Source organism: Schistocerca americana, chromosome 6 (genome assembly GCF_021461395.2).
Source record: "Schistocerca americana isolate TAMUIC-IGC-003095 chromosome 6, iqSchAmer2.1, whole genome shotgun sequence".
NCBI lineage: Eukaryota > Metazoa > Arthropoda > Insecta > Orthoptera > Acrididae > Schistocerca > Schistocerca americana.
In genome coordinates, this window is record NC_060124.1 from 559,569,131 (window position 1) to 559,592,712 (window position 23,582).

A 23,582-nucleotide genomic window follows, 5' to 3' on the forward strand; every position below is an offset into this window, starting at 1 on the left:
AGTAGGTGGTGCAGGAGTAACAGGGAGGAAACGCCCCCTCCCACCATTAAGGAGGCAGGTGTAGTCTGCCAGCTCTGAGAGATGACTGGGGAAGGCAGAGCTGACGGTGACAGAACTATTGTAGCAGCACCGTAAGACGATGTCATACACACAGGATACAAGTGTTCAATTTTTCTCTTAGCCTCACTGTAGGTCAGTCGGTCCAGGGTCTTGTACTCCATAATTTTCCTTTCTTTCTGAAGAATCCTGCAGTCAGGCAAGTAAGGCAAATGGTGCTCTCCGCAGTAGACACAGATGGGAGGCAGGGCACATAGAGTATTGGGATGTGATGGACGTCCGCTATCTCGACATGTGATGCTGGAAGTACAGCAGGAAGAAATATGGTCAAACTTCCACCACTTAAGCACCGCATCGGGGGGAGGGATATAGGGCTTTAACGTCACAGCGGTAGACCATCACCTTGACCTTCTCGGGCAATGTATCATCATCGAAGGCCAAGATGAAGGCACCGGTGGCAACCTGATTATCCCTTGCACCCCGGTGGACACGCCAGATGAAATGTACACCTTGCCACTCTAAATTGGGGCACAGCTCGTCATCAGACTGCAAAAGCAAGTCCCCATGAAATATGATACCCTGGACCACATTTAAGCTCTTATGGGGCGTGATAGTTACAGAAACATCCCCCAGCCTGTCACAAGCGAGTAACACCCGTGACTGGGTAGAGGATGCTGTTTTGATCAAGACTGACCCAGATCTCATTTTGGAGAATTCCTCCACCTCCCCAAACTTGTCCTCTAAACGCTCAACAAAAAACTGAGGCTTCATCGTCATGAAAGGTTCCCCATCAGCTCTCGAACATACAAGGTACCAGGGCGAATAAGATTCGCTGCCATCCTTGGCCTGACATTCTTCCCATGCTGTGGCCAGGGAGGGGAACGATTTGCAGTCGTACTTCTGTGCATTGAACTGAGCTTGTGAATGCTTAGAGACTGCTGGTGTTTCACCACCAGCAAGCGATGACGGACTACACTTCATCGTGTGTCATCCGCCCTGATGACACCCACTCCAACCAGGGGCCCTCCCCAGGGGCACCACCAACTCGCAGCAAAGGCCACCTGGCAGGATGGCCATTGCTGGGATTCCTGATGCCCCAGGGGGATGGGCAACTATCCCTTGGCATACGTGGGGAGTTAACAGAGCAGGAATCAGCAGAGTGATCCTTGTGTGGTCAGGGGGCTACAACCAACAGGGTACATGGCAGCCGCACCACAACGGAATGGCTACTGAACGAAATCCATCGTCATCACAGTGACAGTGCGTGGTGCATGTTGGAAAACGCACCCAGGAAGGCGTCCTCCCCCAAAAGGTGGAGAATGGGCAGGACTGCAATGCAGCAAGGAGAAAGTGGGTTAAAAATTTCAATGCACGATGGACACTATGCAGCATGTAAGGCACCCTTTCCCAATTGGCTCACCCTTGAGGAAAATTTTGAAGAATGGAGGTCAAACCCTACAGGGGACCATCACATAAAGGCCGAAACACGTGAAACTCCTTTTAGTTGCCTCTTATGACAGGCAGGAGTACCTCGGGTCTATTCTTACCCCAGACCTGCAGGGGGAGCTACATTTGGTTGTTTCATCCAAATGGGATGGGGGGAGGACAGCACCTGAGTGGAGAAACATTTGACTGGCCAATCAGTTGTTCAAAGCAGTCATTTACCCCACTGCTAGCCTATAGGGATTAGAACCAAATTACTGTATGCAAACATAGGGAATAGGATAGTGGCTATGCAAACAAATGGTGGAATGAAATCCCATGTCACAGAACTAAAAGATTACTGCACTGGACAGCTATTCAAATGCTGTGCTTTAGTAACAGATCTGGAAACACTCCAGTTAGTCAATCTAATAGTTAACAATCCTCCCAACAGCATATGCTGGTAACGGAAGCATTCATGAGAGTATTCATAAGACTTGGTGGAAGTAACTGGGAAGCCATTTGCATGTGATGATTTCATATTGATAGCACTGATCAACACACCTAAATTTGTACAAACATGTGCAGACATAGGTCAGACTGGACATGGAAACTGGCTTGACTTTTTCAGCAGAACCACCCCAGCATTTACCTTAGCAACACTATACAGAAGAGAATGGCCATACAGGTGTTTCACCCCACTTCTCTTGCATATGAGCCCAGTGCTTTACACTGCACCAACAAGAGAAGCTATTCCCAAAACTTAACCTATAAATTACAAGGGGCATTCAGTAGCTAATGAAATATTTTTTTCTCGCACAGTTTCAGTTGAAAACATGCATAATGTGTTGAGACATCATGTAATATTCCTCCTGACCCCTATAGTTTCATGAAGTTATGATAAGTGGTGGCGTTACATGTAGCCTTCAAAATGGCATCCAACACAAATGCATTCCAACAAGCAGAGAGCAGTCAGAGCCATCCCAGCATTTGCCTGGTGCAATTTATGGAAATCACGGGAAACCTAAATCAGGATGGCCAGACATGGGATTGAACCACCGTCCTCCCAAATGCGAGTCCAGTGTGCTAGCTATTGCGCCAATTCGCTCGGTAGAATGGGAGTAAAACAATCATTAAAAATCAGTAAAATTCAGTGACATTGGGCTTGAGCCCTGGCCGAAAACCTTGAGAGATCCCACATTTTTAATTCAGAATGAGGTTTTATATACTAGGCATACATCTGTAATGTGTTGCTGTTAGACAGTAATGATTGCTATAAGTAATCTGTCTGACACTGCTGTGTTTCCTTTAAAAACAAAATGAAGAGCGAGATAGTACAACATTACAACAAAGAATTTTCATTCAGGAAGTGTGGAGTTCAAACGCGGTGACAAACGCTAATACTTGGTAAAATGCAGAAATCCCCCCACCATGTACTTCATAATGATTTGCAGGGTATAGATGTAGATGCAAAAATATCCATCTCTGCATTCAGAGTTAGAGCTTTTTGCTGCTGCTTTAGGTTGCTAAGTTGATTCTATTCAAAAGCTCATGACAATTTTCCAACCCTATCCTTGTCCAAGCCAACAAAGGTTTTATCATACATATCTCCAACATATTTGGGAAGTCTCATACTATTACATTAAATGGTATGTGAAGTGATAAATGATGATGATGATTGGTTTGTGGGGTGCTCAACTGCACGGTCATCAGCATCCGTACAAAGTCCTAATTTTTACACAGTCCAATCTAGCCACTTGTCACGAATGATGACAATGCTGATGAAATGATGAGGACAACACAAACACCCAGAGAAAATCCCCAACCCGGCCGGGAATCTAACGCGGGACCCCGTGATCCAGAGGCAACAATACTAACTACTAGACCATGAGCTGTGGACATGAAGTGATAAAGAATACATGCAAACCACTATGGTAAACTACCTAATTAATTTAGATGAAGAGAGCTACAAAAATTTTCCATCTCTTGTTTTTCACACAACAGATGACAAAGTTTATTGATTTGATAATACTATAAAACCATCTTCCTGGAAAATTCTCAAACACAGTATCTCTGGAAGAGAGTAGAAGCACTTGAAATATATTCAATTGGAAATATTGGTTTGGAAATCCCTGCACTATAACAAAACTGCTTGTTTTAGCTCCAGCTTGTCCATGCCTTTGTTTTTGTCTTGCCACACATTTTAAACAAAAAATTCTATTCATTGGATTGGGCAGGGGACCGAGAATTAACTCTCTTTAACTACTTTTTTTCTTTTTTGTGAGAATGAACTGGCAGTGTTCAACACTGAGACACAAAAATGATCCAAATTTGTGAGTCACGACACCTGGCAAGGTACCCAAAATGAGTGAAAACTGAAGGAATGTGCTTACAAAAAATTACAATAAAAGTACAAGAGAACTAACAAAATGATTACATACAGTTCAAAAATCATTACATTCCTTGGTTTTTACAATTCCAATAAATAGAGGACTTTAAACTACAAAGTGCTACAGAAGTTTCCTTGTCATTTCAAAACATGAAGTATTTTTCGAGCACATTCTGCATAGTTCATATTTCTTTGTTTAAGCTACAAATACCACCATGTTTGAATCGGGAAAACACACAGTAGCAAAAACTTCTGAAGAAACTGTTCAGTTATGAGTGCCCTGGTCTTATATAACATCATTAAAATGATTATTATTTTTTTCCATCCTCAATGGTTTGCTTAAAATACATTTTACAAGAAAAATTGTGGATGTAAAGACACTGTGAAACGTGGCTTCTTTGGTAGGTTTATGAGATCCTCTACTGTGCAAGCATAAGAGAACTGAACCCATCAAAGGTTTTTTATATAAAGAAATAATAGGCATGTTCTCAACTGTATTACACAGTCTACCGTTACAGACATTAAATTAACCAAGATCAAAACCAACCAAATATAATATGAATCATTGGCAGTTTGATTACCGTGTATGATATTGATGAATGCAGTCGGCCGAAACCTGGTAGCAGCTAACGCATTAAACTGATCAACATATTCATAATATGCTGTTCTGTGAAATAGATCAGCAGTGCAGATGTGATACGCTTGCGACTCTGGCAATACACAGCCGTATTTGATTAAGTAACCGGAAAATATACCAGTTCTATAACCACACCTCAGCTCACAGATATATGTATTCTTTATCAAAATAACACTTACTCAACAAGAACAACACATTCCTTCCCACAATTCCTTTCACGCAAAGTCCGCAAGGACATTTTCCTCGAATGTGCTGTCTGCTTTCTTGTTATCTGATCCCGCTGAGTGCTGCAGACGAAATTCAGTTATTTTACCGCCAAATTAAACAGGTTTGACAACAGTGTTCACTAGCTCTTGGAATGATATCGATAATTGACTGTGGTCACCACACTCACTCACTGATTTGTTTCGTTTTATAACAATTACAGTAGCTAAAAACGTATACTTTGATTATACACTGCAACTGGTGCTGCTGCTGTATATACCATAGTTGATATAGGTCTTAAATACGCATTAAGTATATTTTGTGTTGCAGTTGGCAACCCTTCGGTCACTGCAATTGTAGAACTCTGTGTGCAATCTGTGGTGTGTGTTTTGACTGGAGTTGATCTTTCTAACCAAAATGAATTCCGAAGATCCTCAGAACAAAAAGATCATGGCGTTAACAGAGGAAAGAATACAAGATATTGAGAAAAAGAAAGAAGTACTCGAAGGCTTATATTGTCAAGCTAAAGAATGCTGTGAGTAAATATCAAAGCATAGTTTTTTCTGAAGATGTCAAATTTATTTATCTCTTTCAGTATTTTTAAGAAACATTGTGTACGTATTCGAACAACAAACCAGACAACTAACGGTTTTCATTGTTACAATTATTTATGGAAAAATTAATCGTGCTATTTCCAAAATAGTTAAATAATGGTTGACACATGTTGTAGCTTTGTCTATAACTGTATGAAAGATTGAAGCTGTAAGTTAATAATTGCAGAGTAAATTAGTTTATTCGCCGTGCAACCGGTTCACATGAAAGTGAGAAATCTGGTTCGAAATACCTGAGCTAACTACCAGGGGGGCATTGGAAGTTTCAGTAAGAGCTCCTTTTTTTTTCACAGTGTCGTGAATATGACGTACTCAACTTTGTCACTATAAGAAATTTTTTGGTCAACACAGTGATATCTATATGTTCAATTTAAATTATTATTTCACAGTGAAAGGTAACAGCAGAAAGTACACAATACGTTGTTTCTATTGGCTGCCCTTAGCCAAACATGATGTTGCATTAATAATGTTTGCTGTGTACCTATGCAGTGGGCCAACACCGTATGGTAAACTTTAACCTGACCTAGCAGTGAAATTCATGCAGCTAGTAATGCACCCTTGTCAGACTATGATTGTCCAGATACTAACATATGATGCAGGAACCAATACTAAGGGTAATAAAGAGATAGCAGAAACACTGAACACGATATTCAGATTTTCCTTTAGTAATGAAGATACATTTGTACCCTAGTGCCCCCGTTTCCTCACTGAAAAGGTGAGTTATTTAGATATGTGGCAGTACCATCAGAAACTGATAAAATCAAGCAAGGTCCTTGAGCCTGATGTAACCGGGAATTTGCAGCTAGTTTCCATTTTAAACATAATTCACTGTAGAATCCTTAAAGAAAAATCAGTGTCTAGTAATTGGGCAAAGACACAGGTCACTCTATTCTACATCGAGGGTAGCAGAAGACCTACAAAACTGCTGACCTATCTCATTGACTGTCAGTTGTAGAATGTATTCTGTGCTCAAACACTGAAGTATCATGAAAAGAATTACCTCGTCTCAACCACCATGTACAGTGTGGTTATAAATAAACTTTCACCACTTGAACTGGTGTAGGTGAAAACAATTTATTGTAAGGGTAACCAAATTTATGGGGATGATGTTCAGACTGTGGACTGCAGGATTTGTGTTGTCAGTGTCTTGACTTGCTGGTATGGCACCATAGGGTTGAAACAGAAGGTTCAGTATGCTTTAAGTTGTTGACAGTCAACATGTGCCTGGGCAAGGTGAGCAGGGCTTTATTTGTTATGCTTGTTTATCAAACCAACAGTAGTAGTGCTGCTACTCTTTGCAAATATCGACCATAGATCTCCACCTCAGCTACTCTGTAATACGTGTGTAGAGTTGGCTGATGGTGCCAAACTGTGTGACCACCAGATTTGAACCTGTACAATTTCTGGCTGTGGGGTTACATGAAGGACGGGTTATGTCAACGAGACAGTATCGCGTTAGAGGTTAAAGATGAGCATGGCGAGGGAGGTAGCAAATGTCCCAAGCAAGATGTTTCACGCAGCAGTGGAGCAATCTCTAGTGCTGTTACAGTCTATCGATGATGCAGACAATCATCTAAACGTAAACATAGTTTCCTTCATTGATTTATTCTATTTATTTCTATTTTGTTCATCCTTACAAGTGTTTCTACAGAATTTCATTATTCTGTGACCACTTGTTTTTCATGGGGGCCCTCTCAAGTAACAAAAGTTTAGTTACAAGCACCATATATTGCAAAAACGTCTATCATGCAAAACCCGTCTTGTACTTTTCTCAGACATCCTAACAGCCATGGATCCAGAAAATGATGTGGGTGCTGTATTTCTTGATTTCTAAGATGTGTTTGACACTATTAATGAAAGTAGGGTTAGCCTATAAGGGGCATGAAACAAAATTTGTGGTAGGATTGAGGAGTTCTTGGTAGGAGTAAGACAGCATGTTATTTTAGATGGAGATTCATTGATGTAAGTAAAATTGCCTTCAGACATTCCTCAGGAAAGTGGGGTGAGATGCTCGTTGTTTATATTTTATTTTATCACTGCCAGACAATACTAAAAACAACATTTTTGCAGTTGTTGTTGTTGTTGTGGTCTTCAGTCCTGAGACTGGTGTGATGCAGCTCTCCATGCTACTCTCTCCTGTGCAAGCTTCTTCATCTCCCAGTACCTACTGCAACCTACATCCTTCTGAATCTGCTTAGTGTATTCATCTCTTGGTCTCCCTCTACGATTTTTACCCTCCACGGTGCCCTCCAATGCTAAATTTGTGATCCCTTGATGCCTCAAAACATGTCCTACCAACCGATCCCTTCTTCTAGTCAAGTTGTGCCACAAACTTCTCTTCTCCCCAATCCTATTCAATACCTCCTCATTAGTTACGTGATCTACCCACCTTATCTTCAGCATTCTTCTGTAGCACCACATTTCGAAAGCTTCTATTCTCTTCTTGTCCAAACTGGTTATCGTCCATGTTTCACTTCCATACATGGCTACACTCCATACAAATACTTTCAGAAACGACTTCCTGACACTTAAATCTATACTCGATGTTAACAAATTTCTCTTCTTCAGAAACGATTTCCTTGCCATTGCCAGTCTACATTTTATATCCTCTCTACTTCGACCATCATCAGTTATTTTACTCCCTAAATAGCAAAACTCCTTTACTACTTTAAGTGTCTCATTTCCTAATCTAATCCCCTCAGCATCACCCGATTTAATTTGACTACATTCCATTATCCTCGTTTTGCTTTTGTTGATGTTCATCTTATATCCTCCTTTCAAGACACTGTCCATTCCGTTCAACTGCTCTTCCAAGTCCTTTGCTGTCTCTGACAGAATTACAATGTCATCGGTGAACCTCAAAGTTTTTATTTCTTCTCCATGGATTTTAATACCTACTCCGAATTTTTCTTTTGTTTCGTTTACTGCTTGCTCGATATGCAGATTGAATAACATCGGGGAGAGGCTGCAACCCTGTCTCACTCCTTTCCCAACCACTGCTTCCCTTTCATGCCCCTCGACTCTTACAACTGCCATCTGGTTTCTGTACAAATTGTAAATAGCCTTTCGCTCCCTGTATTTTACCCCTGCCACCTTCAGAATTTGAAAGAGAGTATTCCAGTTAACGTTGTCAAAAGCTTTCTCTAAGTCTACAAATGCTAGAAATGTAGGTTTGCCTTTTCTTAATCTTTCTTCTAAGTTAAGTCGTAAGGTTAGCATTGCCTACGTGTTCCAACATTTCTATGGAATCCAAACTGATCTTCCCCGAGGTCCGCTTCTACCAGTTTTTCCATTCGTCTGTAAAGAATTCGTGTTAGTATTTTGCAGCTGTGACTAATTAAACTGATAGTTCGGTAATTTTCACGTCTGTCAACACCTGCTCTCTTTGGGATTGGAATTATTATATTCTTCTTGAAGTCTGTGGGTATTTCGCCTGTCTCATACATCTTGCTCACCAGATGGTAGAGTTTTGTCATGACTGGCTCTCCCAAGGCCATCAGTAGTTCTAATGGAATGTTGTCTACTCCCGGGGCCTTGTTTCGACTCAGGTCTTTCAGTGCTCTGTCAAACTCTTCACGCAGTATCTTATCTCCCATTTCATCTTCATCTACATCCTCTTCCATTTCCATAATATTGTCCTCAAGTACATCGCCCTTGTATAAACCCTCTATATACTCCTTCCACCTTTCTGCCTTCCCTTCTTTGTTTAGAACTGGGTTGCCATCTGAGCTCTTGATATTCATACAAGTGATTCTCTTCTCTCCAAAGGTCTCTTTAATTTTCCTGCAGGCAGTATCTATTTTACCCCTAGTGAGACAAGCCTCTACATCCTTGCATTTGTCCTCTAGCCATCCCTGCTTAGCCATTTTGCACTTCCTGTCGATCTCATTTTTGAGACGTTTGTATTCCTTTTTGCCTGCTTCATTTACTGCATTTTTATATTTTCTCCTTTCATCAATTAAATTCAATATTTCTTCTGTTACCCAAGGATTTCTATTAGCCCTTGTCTTTTTACCTACTCGATCCTCTGCTGCCTTCACTACTTCATCCCTCAGAGCTACCCATGCTTCTTCTACTGTATTTTTTCCCCATTCCTGTCGATTGTTCCCTTATGCTCTCCCTGAAACTCTGTACAACCTCTGGTTTTTTCAGTTTATCCAGGTCCCATCTCCTTAAATTCCCGCCTTTTTGCAGTTTCTTCAGTTTCAATCTGCAGTTCATAACCAATAGATTGTGGTCAGAATCCACATCTGCCCCTGGAAATGTCTTTCAAATTTTAAACCTGGTTCCTAAATCTCTGTCTTACCATTATGTAATCCAACTGATACCTTTTAGTATCTCCAGGATTCTTCCAGGTATACAACCTTCTTTCATGATTCTTGAACCAAGTGTTAGCTATGATTAAGTTATGCTCTGTGCAAAATTCTACAAGGCGGCTTCCTCCTTCATTTCTTCCCCCCAATCCATATTCACCTACTATGTTTCCTTCTCTCCCTTTTCCTACTGACGAATTCCAGTCACCCATGACTATTAAATTTTCCTCTCCCTTCACTACCTGAATAATTTCTTTTATCTCGTCATACATTTCATCAATTTCTTCATCATCTGCAGAGCTAGTTGGCATATAAACTTGTACTACTGTAGTAGGCATGGGCTTTGTGTCTATCTTGGCCACAATAATGCGTTCACTATGCTGTTTGTAGTAGCTAACCCGCACTCCTATTTTTTTATTCATTATTAAACTTACTCCTGCATTACCCCTATTTGATTTTGTATTTATAACCCTGTAATCACCTGACCAAAAGTCTTGTTCCTCCTGCCACCGAACTTCACTAATTCTCACTATATCTAACTTTAACCTATCCATTTCCCTTTTTAAATTTTCTAACCTACCTGCCCGATTAAGGGATCTGACATTCCATGCTCCAATCCGTAGAATGCCAGTTTTCTTTCTCCTGATAACGACGTCCTCTTGAGTAGTCCCCGCTCGGAGATCCGAATGGGGGACTATTTTACCTCCGGAATATTTTACCTAAGAGGACGCCATTATCATTTAATCATACAGTAAAGCTGCATGTCCTCGGGAAAAATTACGGCTGTAGTTTCCCCTTGCTTTCAGCCGTTCGCAGTACCAGCACAGCAAGGCCGTTTTGGTTAATGTAACAAGGCCAGATCAGTCAATCATCCAGACTGTTGCCCCTGCAACTACTGAAAAAGCTGCTGCCCCTCTTCAGGAACCACATGTTTGTCTGGCCTCTCAACAGATACCCCTCCGTTGTGGTTGCACCTACGGTACGGCCATCTGTATCGCTGAGGCACGCAAGCCTCCCCACCAACGGCAAGGTCCATGGTTCATGGGGGGTTTTTTAATTTTTGCAGATGATGCTGATATCATAATGAAGTAGGTACTGTCAGAAAAAAGCTGCAGAAATATTCCTTGAGATCTCAAAAGAGTTCAAAGTGATGCAAAGATTGCCAACTTGCTTTAAATTTACATAAATGTAGAATTATGCATTTCACAAAATGAAGAAAAAAAAGTGCCAATGTCTTATTTCTGTACTATCAATAATGCAGAGTAAGAATGAGCCAACTTGTAAGAGTACTTTGTTATAACAATTTGTATGAATGTGAACCGGAGTTAAGTAGGATTGGTTTAGGCAAGGCAAGTAGAAGACTTCGGTTCACTGGTAGAATATTGAGAAAATGCAGTCATTCTACAAAGGACACTGCTTGTGAGTCCCTTGTGTGTCCCATCGTAGAATATTGCCTCGAGTTTAAGGGAGGCATACTAACACAGGGAATGAGAGTTGTACCCTCTCTCCAATGCTATTCAGTTGGTATACTGCGCAAGCAGTAAAGAAAACCATAGCTTGAAAAGGGAATTGAAGTTCTGGTGGAAGAAATAAAAACTTTTAAGGTTTGTGAATGACACTGCATTTATGTCAAAGATGGCAAAGGACTTGGAAGAGCAGTTCATCAGTATAGATAGTGTCTTGAACAGAGGTTATGAAATGAGCACCAGCAAAAATAAAACTAGCATAATGGAAAGTAATCAAATTATATCAGGAAATGAAACACTGAAAGTCATGGATGAATTTTTCTACTTGGCAGCCAAATAATTGATAAGGGCCAAAGTAGAGAGGATATAAAAAGAAATAATAAGAAAAGCAAGCAACTGAGATTCATATGAAGAAACTAAGGGAAATGTAACTCATCCACAAAGGAAGTGGCTTACAAAACTCTTGTCAACTGATTCTTTGTGTTGCTCATCAGTCTGAGAGCCTTTAAAGAAAGGATTCATAGAAGGCATGGAGTATATCGACCGAAGAGCAGCACATTTCATAAAACCATTCTTTAGTCATCATGAATGTCAAACAGGTATTCAACTCCAGTGGCAGACACTACAAGAGAGGTGCTCTGCATCTAGGAGAGTTCTATTATTAAAATTCCAAGAGATAATGTCCGACAAGAGTCAGACAACATATTACTTCCTCCTACATGTGCCTCACGAAATGATCACAGTGAGAAAATTCGAGAAATTTGAGCTTAGTAAAGAGGTTTACCAATTCTTATTCTTTCCATATGCCGTTAATGAATGGAGCAAGGAAAGGGGGGTCATTCAGTGGCAGTGAAGGTATCTTATGCAACACGCAATCTGCTGGCTTTTGGATTGTTGATGTAGAAGTAGATAAAATACAGGCAGGATGTAGGAAGAAAAAAATCATTTCAGAAAAATGGGAATTTATTAGCAAAATCCAGGATTGAATAACAACAGTGTGAAAGATTGATAGCTACTCAAGAGACAAGCACAACGAAAAAGACTGTTAGATATAATTCGTCTATCGGACTAAGTCCTTCGACACACAAACAAACACAAACATACACACAAAATTCAAGCTTTCGCAACAAACTGTTGCCTCATCAGGAAAGAGGGAAGGAGAGGGAAAGACGAAAGGATGTGGGTTTTAAGGGAGAGGGTAAGGAGTCATTCCAATCCCGGGAGCGGAAAGACTTACCTTAGGGGGAAAAAAGGACGGGTATACACTAGCACACACACACATATCCATCCACACATATACAGACACAAGCTCTGCTGTGTGGATGGATATGTGTGTGTGTGCTAGTGTATACCCGTCCTTTTTTCCCCCTAAGGTAAGTCTTTCCGCTCCCAGGATTGGAATGACTCCTTACCCTCTCCCTTAAAACCCACATCCTTTCGTCTTTCCCTCTCCTTCCCTCTTTCCTGATGAGGCAACAGTTTGTTGTGAAAGCTTGAATTTTGTGTGTATGTTTGTGTTAGTTTGTGTGTCTATCGACCTGCCAGCGCTTTCGTTCGGTAAGTCACCTCATCTTTGTTTTTATATATAATTTTTCCCACGTGGAATGTTTCCTTCTATTATATTGGACTAAGTCCTTCATCAGACGTAGACAACACGTATTTACACAAGCACGGGTCACTCACAAATTGACACTGTGGCTTCTCTGGGGAGCTCAGATCTGACTGCAATTCACTGTGTCTGAGGTGAGCAGTGATCTGTGCTGGGATGGTTAGTAGAGTACAGAAGTGATGTAGGGTAGTGTGGGATAGCAAGATAGAGATGGGGAAAGATGCTAATTCTGCCTGTGAGGGCGTACAGGGATGTGGTGACGTTGGGTATTGGGTTGTTAGATGCAGCATGTTGAGGCTGTGCTGAGGGGGGAGGGGGGGGGGAAGTAGAGTAGGGAAAGGAAATGTAGTATGTGGGGGCAGGAAGAAGGCTAGGCTGGGGGCAGGGACTCTAAAAGATTGAGGCCAAAGGGATTGTGCATTTCAAAAAAACTGGTGTTAGGAAGCATCCAGGTACCACAGGCTGTAAAGCATTTGCTCAAGTCAAGCACATACTGTTGGGTAGCATGCTCAGCAACTAGGTGGTCCAACTGCCTGTTGGCCACAGTTCATCAGTATCAGTGGCATTGAAGCAGACAGACAGCTTGTTGGTCATTTCACCCATATATAGAGTGGCACAGTGTCTGCAACTAAGTTGGTGCATCACTCAACTGTTTTCACAAGTGGCCCTGCCTTTGGTAGAGTAGGAGATGCCTGTGACAAGTCTACTGCAGGCAGTAGTACAGCAATTTATGGAAAAGGTCTTGCATCTGTATGTATTGCAGAATATGAGCCATGGCACAAAAGGCTGGGAGCAGCCATGGAAAAGGGACATACAAGGGTATTGTACAGGTTGTGTGGATGATGGGATATCACTGAGGGGGTATGGGACGGATATTTTCATTTCAGGGTTTGACAAGAGGTCGTCTAAACCCTGGTGCAGAACGTCATTCATTTGCTCCATTCATACCTGTTATATACCCTCATATGTAAAAAATGTCCACAATTTCCTCTACCAGTTCTCAACAGTTCTTGTTCCTTTACCACCCGAAACCATGTTCGTCACTGTAGATCCCACCTCTCTTATACTAACATCCCCCATGCCCATGACCTGTTGAGCACTACCAATCCCAGCATGCAATTGACTCAAAGCTTAAAACCTTCTTCCTGGTCCCCTCTACCAATTATATCCTCACCCGCAATGACTTTCCTTTGGAAGCCATCACTGACAAACAAACCAGTGGTACACCATTTGGCACTGGCATGGCACCATCGTATCCTAACCTATTCATGGGCCATCTAGAAGAATCCTGGCTAACCACTCAGAAACCTAAACCCCCCACTTGGTTCTGATTCATTGATGAAATCATCATGAGCTGAACAGATGGTGAGCACCCCTATCAACATTCCTTCAGAACCTCAACACCTTCTCTCCCATTCGTTTTGCGTGGCCTCACAGCCCAACAAGCCACCTTCCTCGATGTCGACCTCCACCTCAAGAACAGCTGCATCATTACCTCCCTCCACATCAAACATACCAACAATGCCTCCACTTCGACAGCTGCCACTCCAAGTAGTGTCTTTCATACAGTCCAACCCCATCATGGCTGTCTTATCCGTAGTGACAAACAGCCCTTCTCAGCAAACATTAAAGGGGTCTGAGAGGCCTTCACAGACTGAAATTACCCACCCCACTTTGTCCAGAAAGAGGTCCCCCGCTCCTTATCTTTCCAGTCACCTACTGTACCTCACATACGTGCTGTCCGGCCACAAAAAATCGCCCCTCTAGTGAGCCAGTACCAACCAAGACTGGAGCAACTGAACCACATTCTTCATCAGTGTTTAGGCTACCTCTTGGCATGCCCTTAAATGAAAAGTATCCTCCCTGCTCCTCCTACAATGGTATTCCATCATCCACCCAACGTATGCATTATCCCTATACGTCCCTATTCCATCCCTGCTCCCAGCCCATTGCACACTGCCTCATATCCACGTAATAGACCTAGATGCAAGGCCTGTCCCATATTTCGCCATGCTACCACCTGATATAGGCTTGTCACAGGCGTCTCCTACCCCATCGAAGACGCACACACCTGTGAAAGCAGTCGTGTGATGTACCACCTTAGCTCCAATCACAATGCCGCATTGTATATGGGCAAGACAACTAACAATCTGTCTGTCTGCAAAAATGGCCACTGCCAAGCTGTGGCAGAGGGCAGCTGGACCACTCAGTTGCTAAGAATACCACCCTAAAAGATGTAGTTTACTGCAAGACTACTGTACAGCCTGGCCCATCTGGATTTTTTCCACAAACAATAGCTTTTCAGAATTGCACAGGTGGTAACACCTGCTGTAACATATCCTTCGTTCCCACAACCCTTCCTGCTCTCAGCCTTCATTAGTCCCTTTCGTCTACCTGCCTATCCCGTTTCCTTCCCCCATTCCAGCCCTACACACGCATTCTGTCGTGCCTTCCAGTGCTCCTGTGTAGTCCTCTCTGCTCCCCTCCTCCTCCCCCACACTGGCAGACTCCCGATGCTGCACTTAGTAGCCCTGTACGCTGTCCTCACCCTGTCCCTTCTTGCTCCCATGGTAGTGATGTAAAATGCCTGTATATTGATAAGTTGGGGCAAATGTCCTGGATAAATGTCTGGGCAAATATCAAAAATTCATAAATGCACAGGCAGTTAGTCATTGTAAAGATTGATTAGTGGCATTTACAAAAAAAAATTTTAAGTGTTATTTTGTATTGGAAAAGGTGTTTTGCAACACTGGTTTTGTAATTCTGTAGTGGTTGGGTATCCAAGTTGAAAAATTTCCTTGAGAGTTTGGGGAAAATGAATTGGACTGTAAATGAACTATACGTTTTTAATGAGGTCAGTTCTTGGGGTGGTACATAGTAAAAAAGAAAACGAAACCCAAGTTTGAAAGTAAGTCTTCAAATAAAGCATAGTTTATATTAAGTAGGTAGCCTGTAGGTAGTATGTTTACTTATACTGTAAGACTACAAAAATATTAGAAAAAAAGTTCATCCATAATGATTTTAATTAAGTGTAAGTCATCTGCCAATTCAGATTCCACGAGTCCAAGAACCGCCAATTCTCTAGGAATTGACTGTTGTGGAACTGAATGTTTCCGGCGTCTTATTAAATATTTTTTTTTTGTTTTAGTGTTTTTATTTTATCTTCACAGCAGAGCGCTCATACGAAAGTAAAGAAAACTAGAACCTGTCTCAGATGTCACTACATCTGCCAATAAAGAATTTTTTCCCCCACTGAAAATGGTTTATTATTTAAGAATACATTTATTATCGAGAAACACATGCTACTTGTTTACTACATTAGGTAATAATATTGTTATCAATAAATGATTCTTCAGCAATATTTAGAGATTTGACGTGGATTATAATGTGTTGCATTATAAAGCAATTACCCAAGGACAATGTTTCTTTATACCGGCTTTTCACTACACAGCTATTAAAAACTGTGTGTGTAAAGTGCTTCTCTCCTCTCTCCTTTTAGTCTTGATAATAAAGGCAATGAATGACATACATATTTTTAAATATAAACATTTACTAACTTATAATACTGAGAGTATCGTCCCATCTCTTATTTTAATTGGTAAATTATACATTCTAACAGTAAAAACTTTGAGAAGCACTTTTTAAAACTGCTTCTTGCACATTTCCAGGCAAATGCCCATTTATAAATGGCGTGCCCACTGGGCATTTGCATGGCACACATCAGAAACTCACAGGCAGCACTAGTCTCCCTCCCCACTCCTAGCCCCTACCTCCAACCCTACCCCTATCTTGCTATCTCTGCCTGCCACATGCTTCCTCTATCCCCCCTGTCTACCCCAGCTTAGAATTTATTAACATGAATTTAGAAGTAAATTTAACTGCTGTCAAAATGATAATGAATTTCTTTCTGATCCATCCTGATAGAGTTCGGGCTACCATCACCATTCTCATATGCACCTTGTACAAGTACATCTAATTTATGTGAGGCATATTTTTCCTGAGATCACAGCTTGCTGTCATCACCATCCAGCAGTAGCGTGCACTATAAAACCAGTGTCCACAGCACCACTCAGGAAGTGATCCCCTCAGTGTCGCCAGCAAGTAAAATTTGCTTGTCTGGAATTGTAATCTCCTGCTGACCACTTGTTCAAAATGATGTTGATAGTGTACTATTAGTACACTGCTGTCAACAGGTGCCAAGCGGTGTTTTCACAGAAGATGGTAATGGGACAGTGTTTGGATCAGGTCTTGCACTTAGGTCTATTGCAAGGAGACGACTCATTCCACATCATTGCAATGTGTCATGCAAAATGATTCATGGAATATCTAACTTTCGTTGAGTGACCTTGCCTCACCTGTCTAGTAGAGTGCAGTATGTTACTTTCCTTTCGCGTACTGCTTGCCATCTGTGCTAGGAGGTCGATGAAGACGTTCATTGTTCTTGCCTCACTCCAGGATGTGCCTTTCAGCATTAATGTGGTGATTAGACGTTTTTGAGTTGTGAACCAGACAGGTTTCTGCCATTTGCTGGGAGTGAGTTACAAAGACATGGTGACTCTTTTGTTTGAGTTACTTGCTGTATATAATGTGCATCTTTTAGCAGCTTACCTAATCCGTCTCTTGTTGAACTTGAGATCAGCTGAAGATGTTCATTTAGAATGAAACAATTTGCTGCATATTAAATCAACCTGAAATACAGCTGTGTGGGTTTATTAACACAACAAAACTCAATGCTTATGATACATCATTTATTAGCTGGGACTCTACTGAATAGCTAGCATTGCAGAACAATAAAGTGAACGTACTCTTTTGGTCAGACCTATCTTGCCATGAACTGTTACTGAGGTGAACAGCTTCTTTTGCTTGGGTGGAGATGTTAGGATGAGACCCCCCCCCCCCCCCCCCCCCCCCTGGCTCTTCTGTAACACCACTACCCAACCCAGCTGCTCATGCTCACCTCAAGACACAATTGTGGTTGGGCTGTAGCACCTAGAGATAAGTGACTATTTGTATGCATGTGCATATGCGTTAGTTTTCTGTCTGATGAAGGACTTAGTCTGATAGCTAGTAATATCTAGCAGTCTTGTTTCAATGTGTCTGCCACTCAACACCGCCTCTGTGTGGAGTATCAGTCTATAATTTTCAGATAGTTGTTATTCTATTCTGGATTTCCAAGGTTTAATCACAAATAAACTTACATTGAATGAAGACAAGGCAGTCGTGGGGAAGTTTTGTTGAACTATAACCATTCTCAAGTACATCCCCACTGTACCAACTGCAGTGTGCCTATGCTGCCTCATCTTGAGATTGTCCCATGTACCTTGATGAGCAGGCTGTCCAGGAGATCTAGTTAAAGGAAAAAGTACCTTACTCGGTCACTCATACATTATTGGCCAGTCGCAAACCTGGTGTTCTACCCTCTGCACTTACAGTACTGTTCTTGCTACATCTCGCTCCCTGAAGGACATGGCCACGCAGACATGCAACCTCAAATTCAGTTCTGAGGTTATGAAATTGCCCAGTGTCATGGTAGCATCACCATTTCATCTCCCAGCTGTGCAACAAGCCATCAAACTGTCATGGTAGCATCACCATTTCGTCTTCCAGCTGTGCAACAAGCCATCAAACTCTCACCTCATGGGGTGAAGTCACCAGCTACACGACTGGCAGGATGGAAAGGACAGATGAAATACTTGAAGACATCCTATGTCCCTCCAGCCAACCAACACCCGAGTCCTCCTCTGCTGCCCAAAAAGGCTCAAAGAAGTCAAACAAAGGTAAACATCTTCTCGTTCGCTAATTCGAGATCATCTTCGATGGTATCACCACATGATACCCTTGCCCGGCTGGTGTCTGTGTCGCTGGTGCGCACCACCAACCGTTTTTTCTGTGTTGGACTCTGCATGCTGACAGCAGAAGAAAACTGATGCTCCCGTGGATCTCATGGAGCAGCCTCTGTGCCCTGTAGCAGTGAGTATTCACCAGCTGGCACTCGGCAGCTGGCGAGGTGACAACCCTTCATTTTTTCCTCATCATGACTCTCCTCCCTTCGATCCCACAAAGAGGATTTACAGCTGCTTTTAGAATCCCAGTGTCCACTTGTCCTCTGTCTTCAGAAAACAAAACTGTGTCCTCATGACTGCTTTGATCTTTAGCATTTCTTCCCTGTCCATTTTGACCTTCCCCCATCTCTCTGACTGCCTATCTTAAAGATGTTGCAGTTTGCCTTTTCCGTCCTCATTTGACCTTTTCCCTTTGTTCCGTTGACATCCCTCCATTTGATGTCACCAGAGCATACCTCCTACAGCTTTCTGGGCAGCTACCTCACCCCTTTCTGCTGCTCAGTGACTTAAATGCACACCATCCCCTGTGGGGTTCTCCCAGAGCCTGTCAGAGAGGTGCCCTCTTGGCTGACCTTCATAATCAGTTTAACCTCTTCTGCCTTAACACAGAAGCAGCCATGTTTCTTTCAGACTCTTCACTCACCTATTCTCATTTGGACCTATCCTTCTGCACTGCCCATCTTGTCCATCATCTCAAGTGGTCCATTGTCTCTGACACCTACTCGAGCAACCATTTCCCATATGCTATCCGTTTGCTGACTCCTATCCCACCTACATGCACACCTAAATGGCAGCTTACTAAGGCCGTTTGGAGGCTTTACTCTTCCCTGGCGACCTTCAACGAACAAGATCTCCTCAGTTGTGATGACCACGTAGAATACCTTTCAAATGTTATCCTTACTGCTGCAGAAAGTTCCATTCCTCGAACTTCCTCTTTACCATGCTGTGTCCCGGTTCCTTGGTGGACTGAGGCATGCAATGATGCAGTTCACACGCAGAGATGTTCTCTCAGCATTTTTAACAGTCATCGTTTGATGGCAAAATGCATTCATTATAAACAAATGCATGGACAGTGTTGTCACGTTCTTCAGGACAGTGAAAACACTAGCTGGATTTCATTCACTAGTTCTTTTAACAGTTCCACTCCCTCCTCTATCATGTAGGTCAGCTTCCGACAGCTCTCTGGGACCAAGATCCATTCCCCAGTTTCCGACCTGAATGTAGCAGACAATGCCATAATGGGCCCTATTGCTATCTCCAACACCTGGGGCCGCAATTTCGCAGAGATTTTGAGCTCCTCCCACTATCACCCTGCCTTCCTCCATCGGAAATGAGTGCAGGCAGCTTGTGTGATACTGTTCCCAGAGTTGCGTGTTTGAATGCCACCTTTACTCTGAGGGAGCTAGTTCATGCACTCACTTCATCCTGATCCTCTGTCCCAGGGCTAGACGCTGTTCACATTTGGATGATGTGGCTTCTTTTTCTTGCAGACATGCACTTTCTGCTTAATACACACAACTGCATCTGGGCAGATGGCATGCTTCCCAAACACTGGTATGAAGTCGCTGTCACGCCCATACCTAAGCCCAGTAAGGACAAACACCTGGCTACTGCCCCATTTCTCTCACCCAACTTTTAACTGTCCACCATTTCCTGACAGAATGCCCTTTATTTAACCACTTACGTTCCTTTTCGTGTTTGCCATCTGAGTTGTTGGCCATTTTAGCGAACAATGCATGAACTGTCAACCACGTTTTACTTTTTATCACTCATAGCAATACGGCAAAGGTCATTTAATTTTAGTTCTGGACGTCCGTTTCTCTATGGCGTATTTTAATAGACCTTTCTCCACATCCCTGTTTTTAGCTGTCTTCTCTTCCATAGGTATTAACTCCTCTCCTTGTCTTGATGTTTTACAGTTTTGACATGGGCACTTATGACCTGCGACCATGCTGCACTCAGGCGACAATACTTGACACTTTTTATGTGGGAATATAAATTCTTTGAGATGCTCTACAATGCGGTGCATTTTTCATTGTTGTATCTACTGTGGTTTTATTTTTTCCCCTGGGTCATTGAAATCAAGGAGGTTTGAGTGGGACAACCTGTACAAATCAAGTCCTCATATTTTTTCTCCAGATCAGCAACACTTAGATGGGGCATTGAATTTTTTCATTGACATCCTCTACTGGGTTCATTGCATGGCATAAAAAAAATGTCTTGAGTTGTAACACTGACTTAAGGTAGCCCTGCACATTTGTAACCTGCCTCTGTTTTGTCCTCTGCAAAAATTGTTTCAAAAAACTCTAAAAGTTCTTCAAAGTTTTTCCATATTCTCAAGATACTAGAACCTCACATAGTCCATAGAGTTGGGCAAAGGGGCCGTAGATTAGCTTGGTCATTGGCGCTCTCACAGCATATGCTTCTGAAAAGTCTTATTCTTTTGTTGGATTCCCTTACAGTGTTTATTAAGTCCTTGGCTGAAGCCATAATTTTCCCCATAGACGTAAGATGGTGGAGACTGTCTACAACTGTCCAGTCTAAACTCTGAGTAGTGCAGTGCACATAAGGTGCGTTTGGTCGTATATCCAAAACTAACTTTTTTAGTCCTTTGAACTTACCTCTCATGTTCAAGGCACCATCATAGCACTGTCCTCTTAAGTTATCCATTGACAACTCAAGATGAGCAAAAAGTCTTTTTAAATACTAAACAGAGTTTGTGATTCAGTGTTGGGTGTCTTGTGCAAGCCAATAAAGTCTTCATTGATGATTAATGAATCATTGACAGTACAAATACAAAGTGACACTTGTACGTGAATCGAAGAATCACTTGTTTCATCAGCCATAATAGAAAAATGTTCAGTCTTCTTGACTGAAGCCAGTACCCCTCTAAACATAGACTTTCCTAGTAGATCAAAGATCTCGTTTTGAATATCGTGGGACGTCGAATTTTTGAGGGGGCTCTGGCCCTCTCAGGTCCCATGGAGTTGGCGTCTGTGAATGTGTTACATCACTATTCCAAAGTTTACTGGGAAAAAAAAGTATGTTGAATTTCCACATGATACTTCTCAAACTTACAATATTTTGATTTTCTGGTGATTTTTGTTTTAAAAATGCCACAGACCTCTCTAAATGAGAGTATTTGTGAAAATGTCGTAATGAAAGGGAAAATTGAAAAATTTTAATAAATCAAAAATGTGGGATCTGAATTTATTTTCAATAAATACTTTGTTCCCAATATTATGAGACATGGTTAATACATATACACTTTTGAGCTTTTTTATTTTATTTTTAATAAACTGTGAAAATTTGTTTATTTTTGCGAATTTCAACATTATGTTTTGAAAACATGCATAGTCACAGGATGTTAACCGTCTTGAGAAATAATAAAGTGGAAGGACTACTAACTGTCAGCTATGACATTAAAGCATGAAATCTTTAAACTGTCAAAATATTTGTACGTAAAAATGAAAGAATCTGAAATTTTTTGGTTATTTAGAAGTTACTTTCTCCAAAACCCCCATGCTAAATGTTCTAAACGTTTTGTGGTATGTTGGTTGTACTTAAGGAATGTACAATCAGAGTGGACAATACTTGTCTATATGAAATGTGAGATATTTTTTAGGTAGACCTAGCTCTACTCTCAAGATCAAAAAGTCATGGACACTTATATATTTAAATTGATCACTGATTTTAAGTGTCATGCAAAACTAGTATTTCTGAATCAAAACAATTACTTTACAGCATTACAAGTGAGTGGGAGAAAAATTCATAATTTTGTTCAAAAGCATTTTATAACAAAAATGAGGTATAGAATATTTATACCCATTTTGCTTTTTTATGATATTATTCAAAAATTATTATTGTATTCTGTGTTGATTTTACTTCATGATTTTCCATGAATTAAAATTGCCTACTATGTAACAGTCAACAGTGCACTATTGAAGAGTGTTTTTTAAATCTTGCCGCTGATGAAACACTTACTACCTGCCCCACACACCACTGCTTGTCATACAAGATATGAAGTGGCTCACTACAAAGTCTTCAAATTTATAATGTGGTCTCTGCATTTCACACATTTTGTGGAGAGCAGTTCTTGCAATGTATGTGCCACTCTGGGATGCAACCCCTACCTCATCACATGCACATTCCCCATGACCTGTTGCTGAAAATCTCCATTTTTTGTCTTAATTCCTGTACTACATTGTTGACCAAACTCATGAAGCTGAGAGCGTTTTTTAAAATGAGATGCTACACCATCAGTCACATACACATGTTTGGGAAATGTGTGGCCTCTAGATGCTATGTAATAAATTATCATGCTGTTAGTGTAGCATTCATGTGCATTGGTCATGAATGAGATCATCACTGAGCGGCACCTACAGGGAGCCATCCACAAGGCGAAATCATGGGTTCTAGCCTACGGCTTGCAGTTTTCAGCTGCAAAGTCATGTATCATGTACTTCTGTTGGGATTGTACCGTTCATCAGGAATCAGAACTTTACCGTAATGATGATCCACTCACTGTAGTGAATACATATCGATTCTTAGGACTGGTTTTCAATGGCCGATTGACTTTGTTTCCTCACCTTCATCAGCTTAAGTGGAAGTGCTGGCAGCACCTCAGTGCCCTCCACTGCCTGAGCAACACCAACTGAGGTGCAGATCACTCTATGCTGCAGCAGCTCTACAGAGCCCTTGTTCAATCCGGGATTGGCTATGGAAGTCTGGTTTACGGTTCAGCAGTGCCCTCAGCATTGCGTTTACTCGACCCAGTGTACCCCTGTGTCGTTCGACTAGCGACGGGAGCTTTTAGGAAGAGTCTAACCAGCGTCCTGGTGGAGGCTGGAGTCCCTCCATTGAAGGTTAGGCATGCACAACTGCTCAAGAGTTATGTTGCACACAGTCGTAGTTCTCCTGGGCATCCGAATTACCGTCTCGTTTTCCCAACCACTGTGGTTTTCTACCACATAGGTGACCCAGGTCAGGGCTCATGATTGTGGCTCGCATCTGATCGCTTCTGTCTGAACT

The 23,582-nt window shown here is 41.7% G+C and overlaps 2 protein-coding genes across 4 annotated transcripts in view; one reads left to right on the forward strand and one right to left on the reverse strand.

Moving 5' to 3' along the window:
- Window positions 1-4,770, reverse strand: part of LOC124619581 (origin recognition complex subunit 5) — a 174,990-nt gene extending 170,220 nt beyond the window's left edge. For 2 of the 3 annotated variants that reach the window (XM_047146077.1, XM_047146076.1), the window contains exon 1: window positions 4,685-4,770. In XM_047146077.1, coding sequence (XP_047002033.1) covers window positions 4,685-4,743 — 59 coding nt within the window. In that variant the 5' untranslated portion in view covers window positions 4,744-4,770. Of the gene's footprint in view, window positions 1-4,449; window positions 4,660-4,684 lie in introns of those variants that run through there. The other variant, XM_047146078.1, reaches the window with a different exon arrangement.
- Window positions 4,771-5,075: 305 nt separating this feature from the next.
- The window catches only part of LOC124619506 (EP300-interacting inhibitor of differentiation 3), a 101,560-nt gene continuing 83,053 nt past the window's right edge, over window positions 5,076-23,582 (forward strand). The window contains exon 1 of the mRNA XM_047145952.1: window positions 5,076-5,244. Within this exon, the coding sequence (XP_047001908.1) occupies window positions 5,127-5,244 (118 nt within the window). The 5' untranslated portion in view covers window positions 5,076-5,126. The remainder of the gene's footprint in view (window positions 5,245-23,582) is intronic.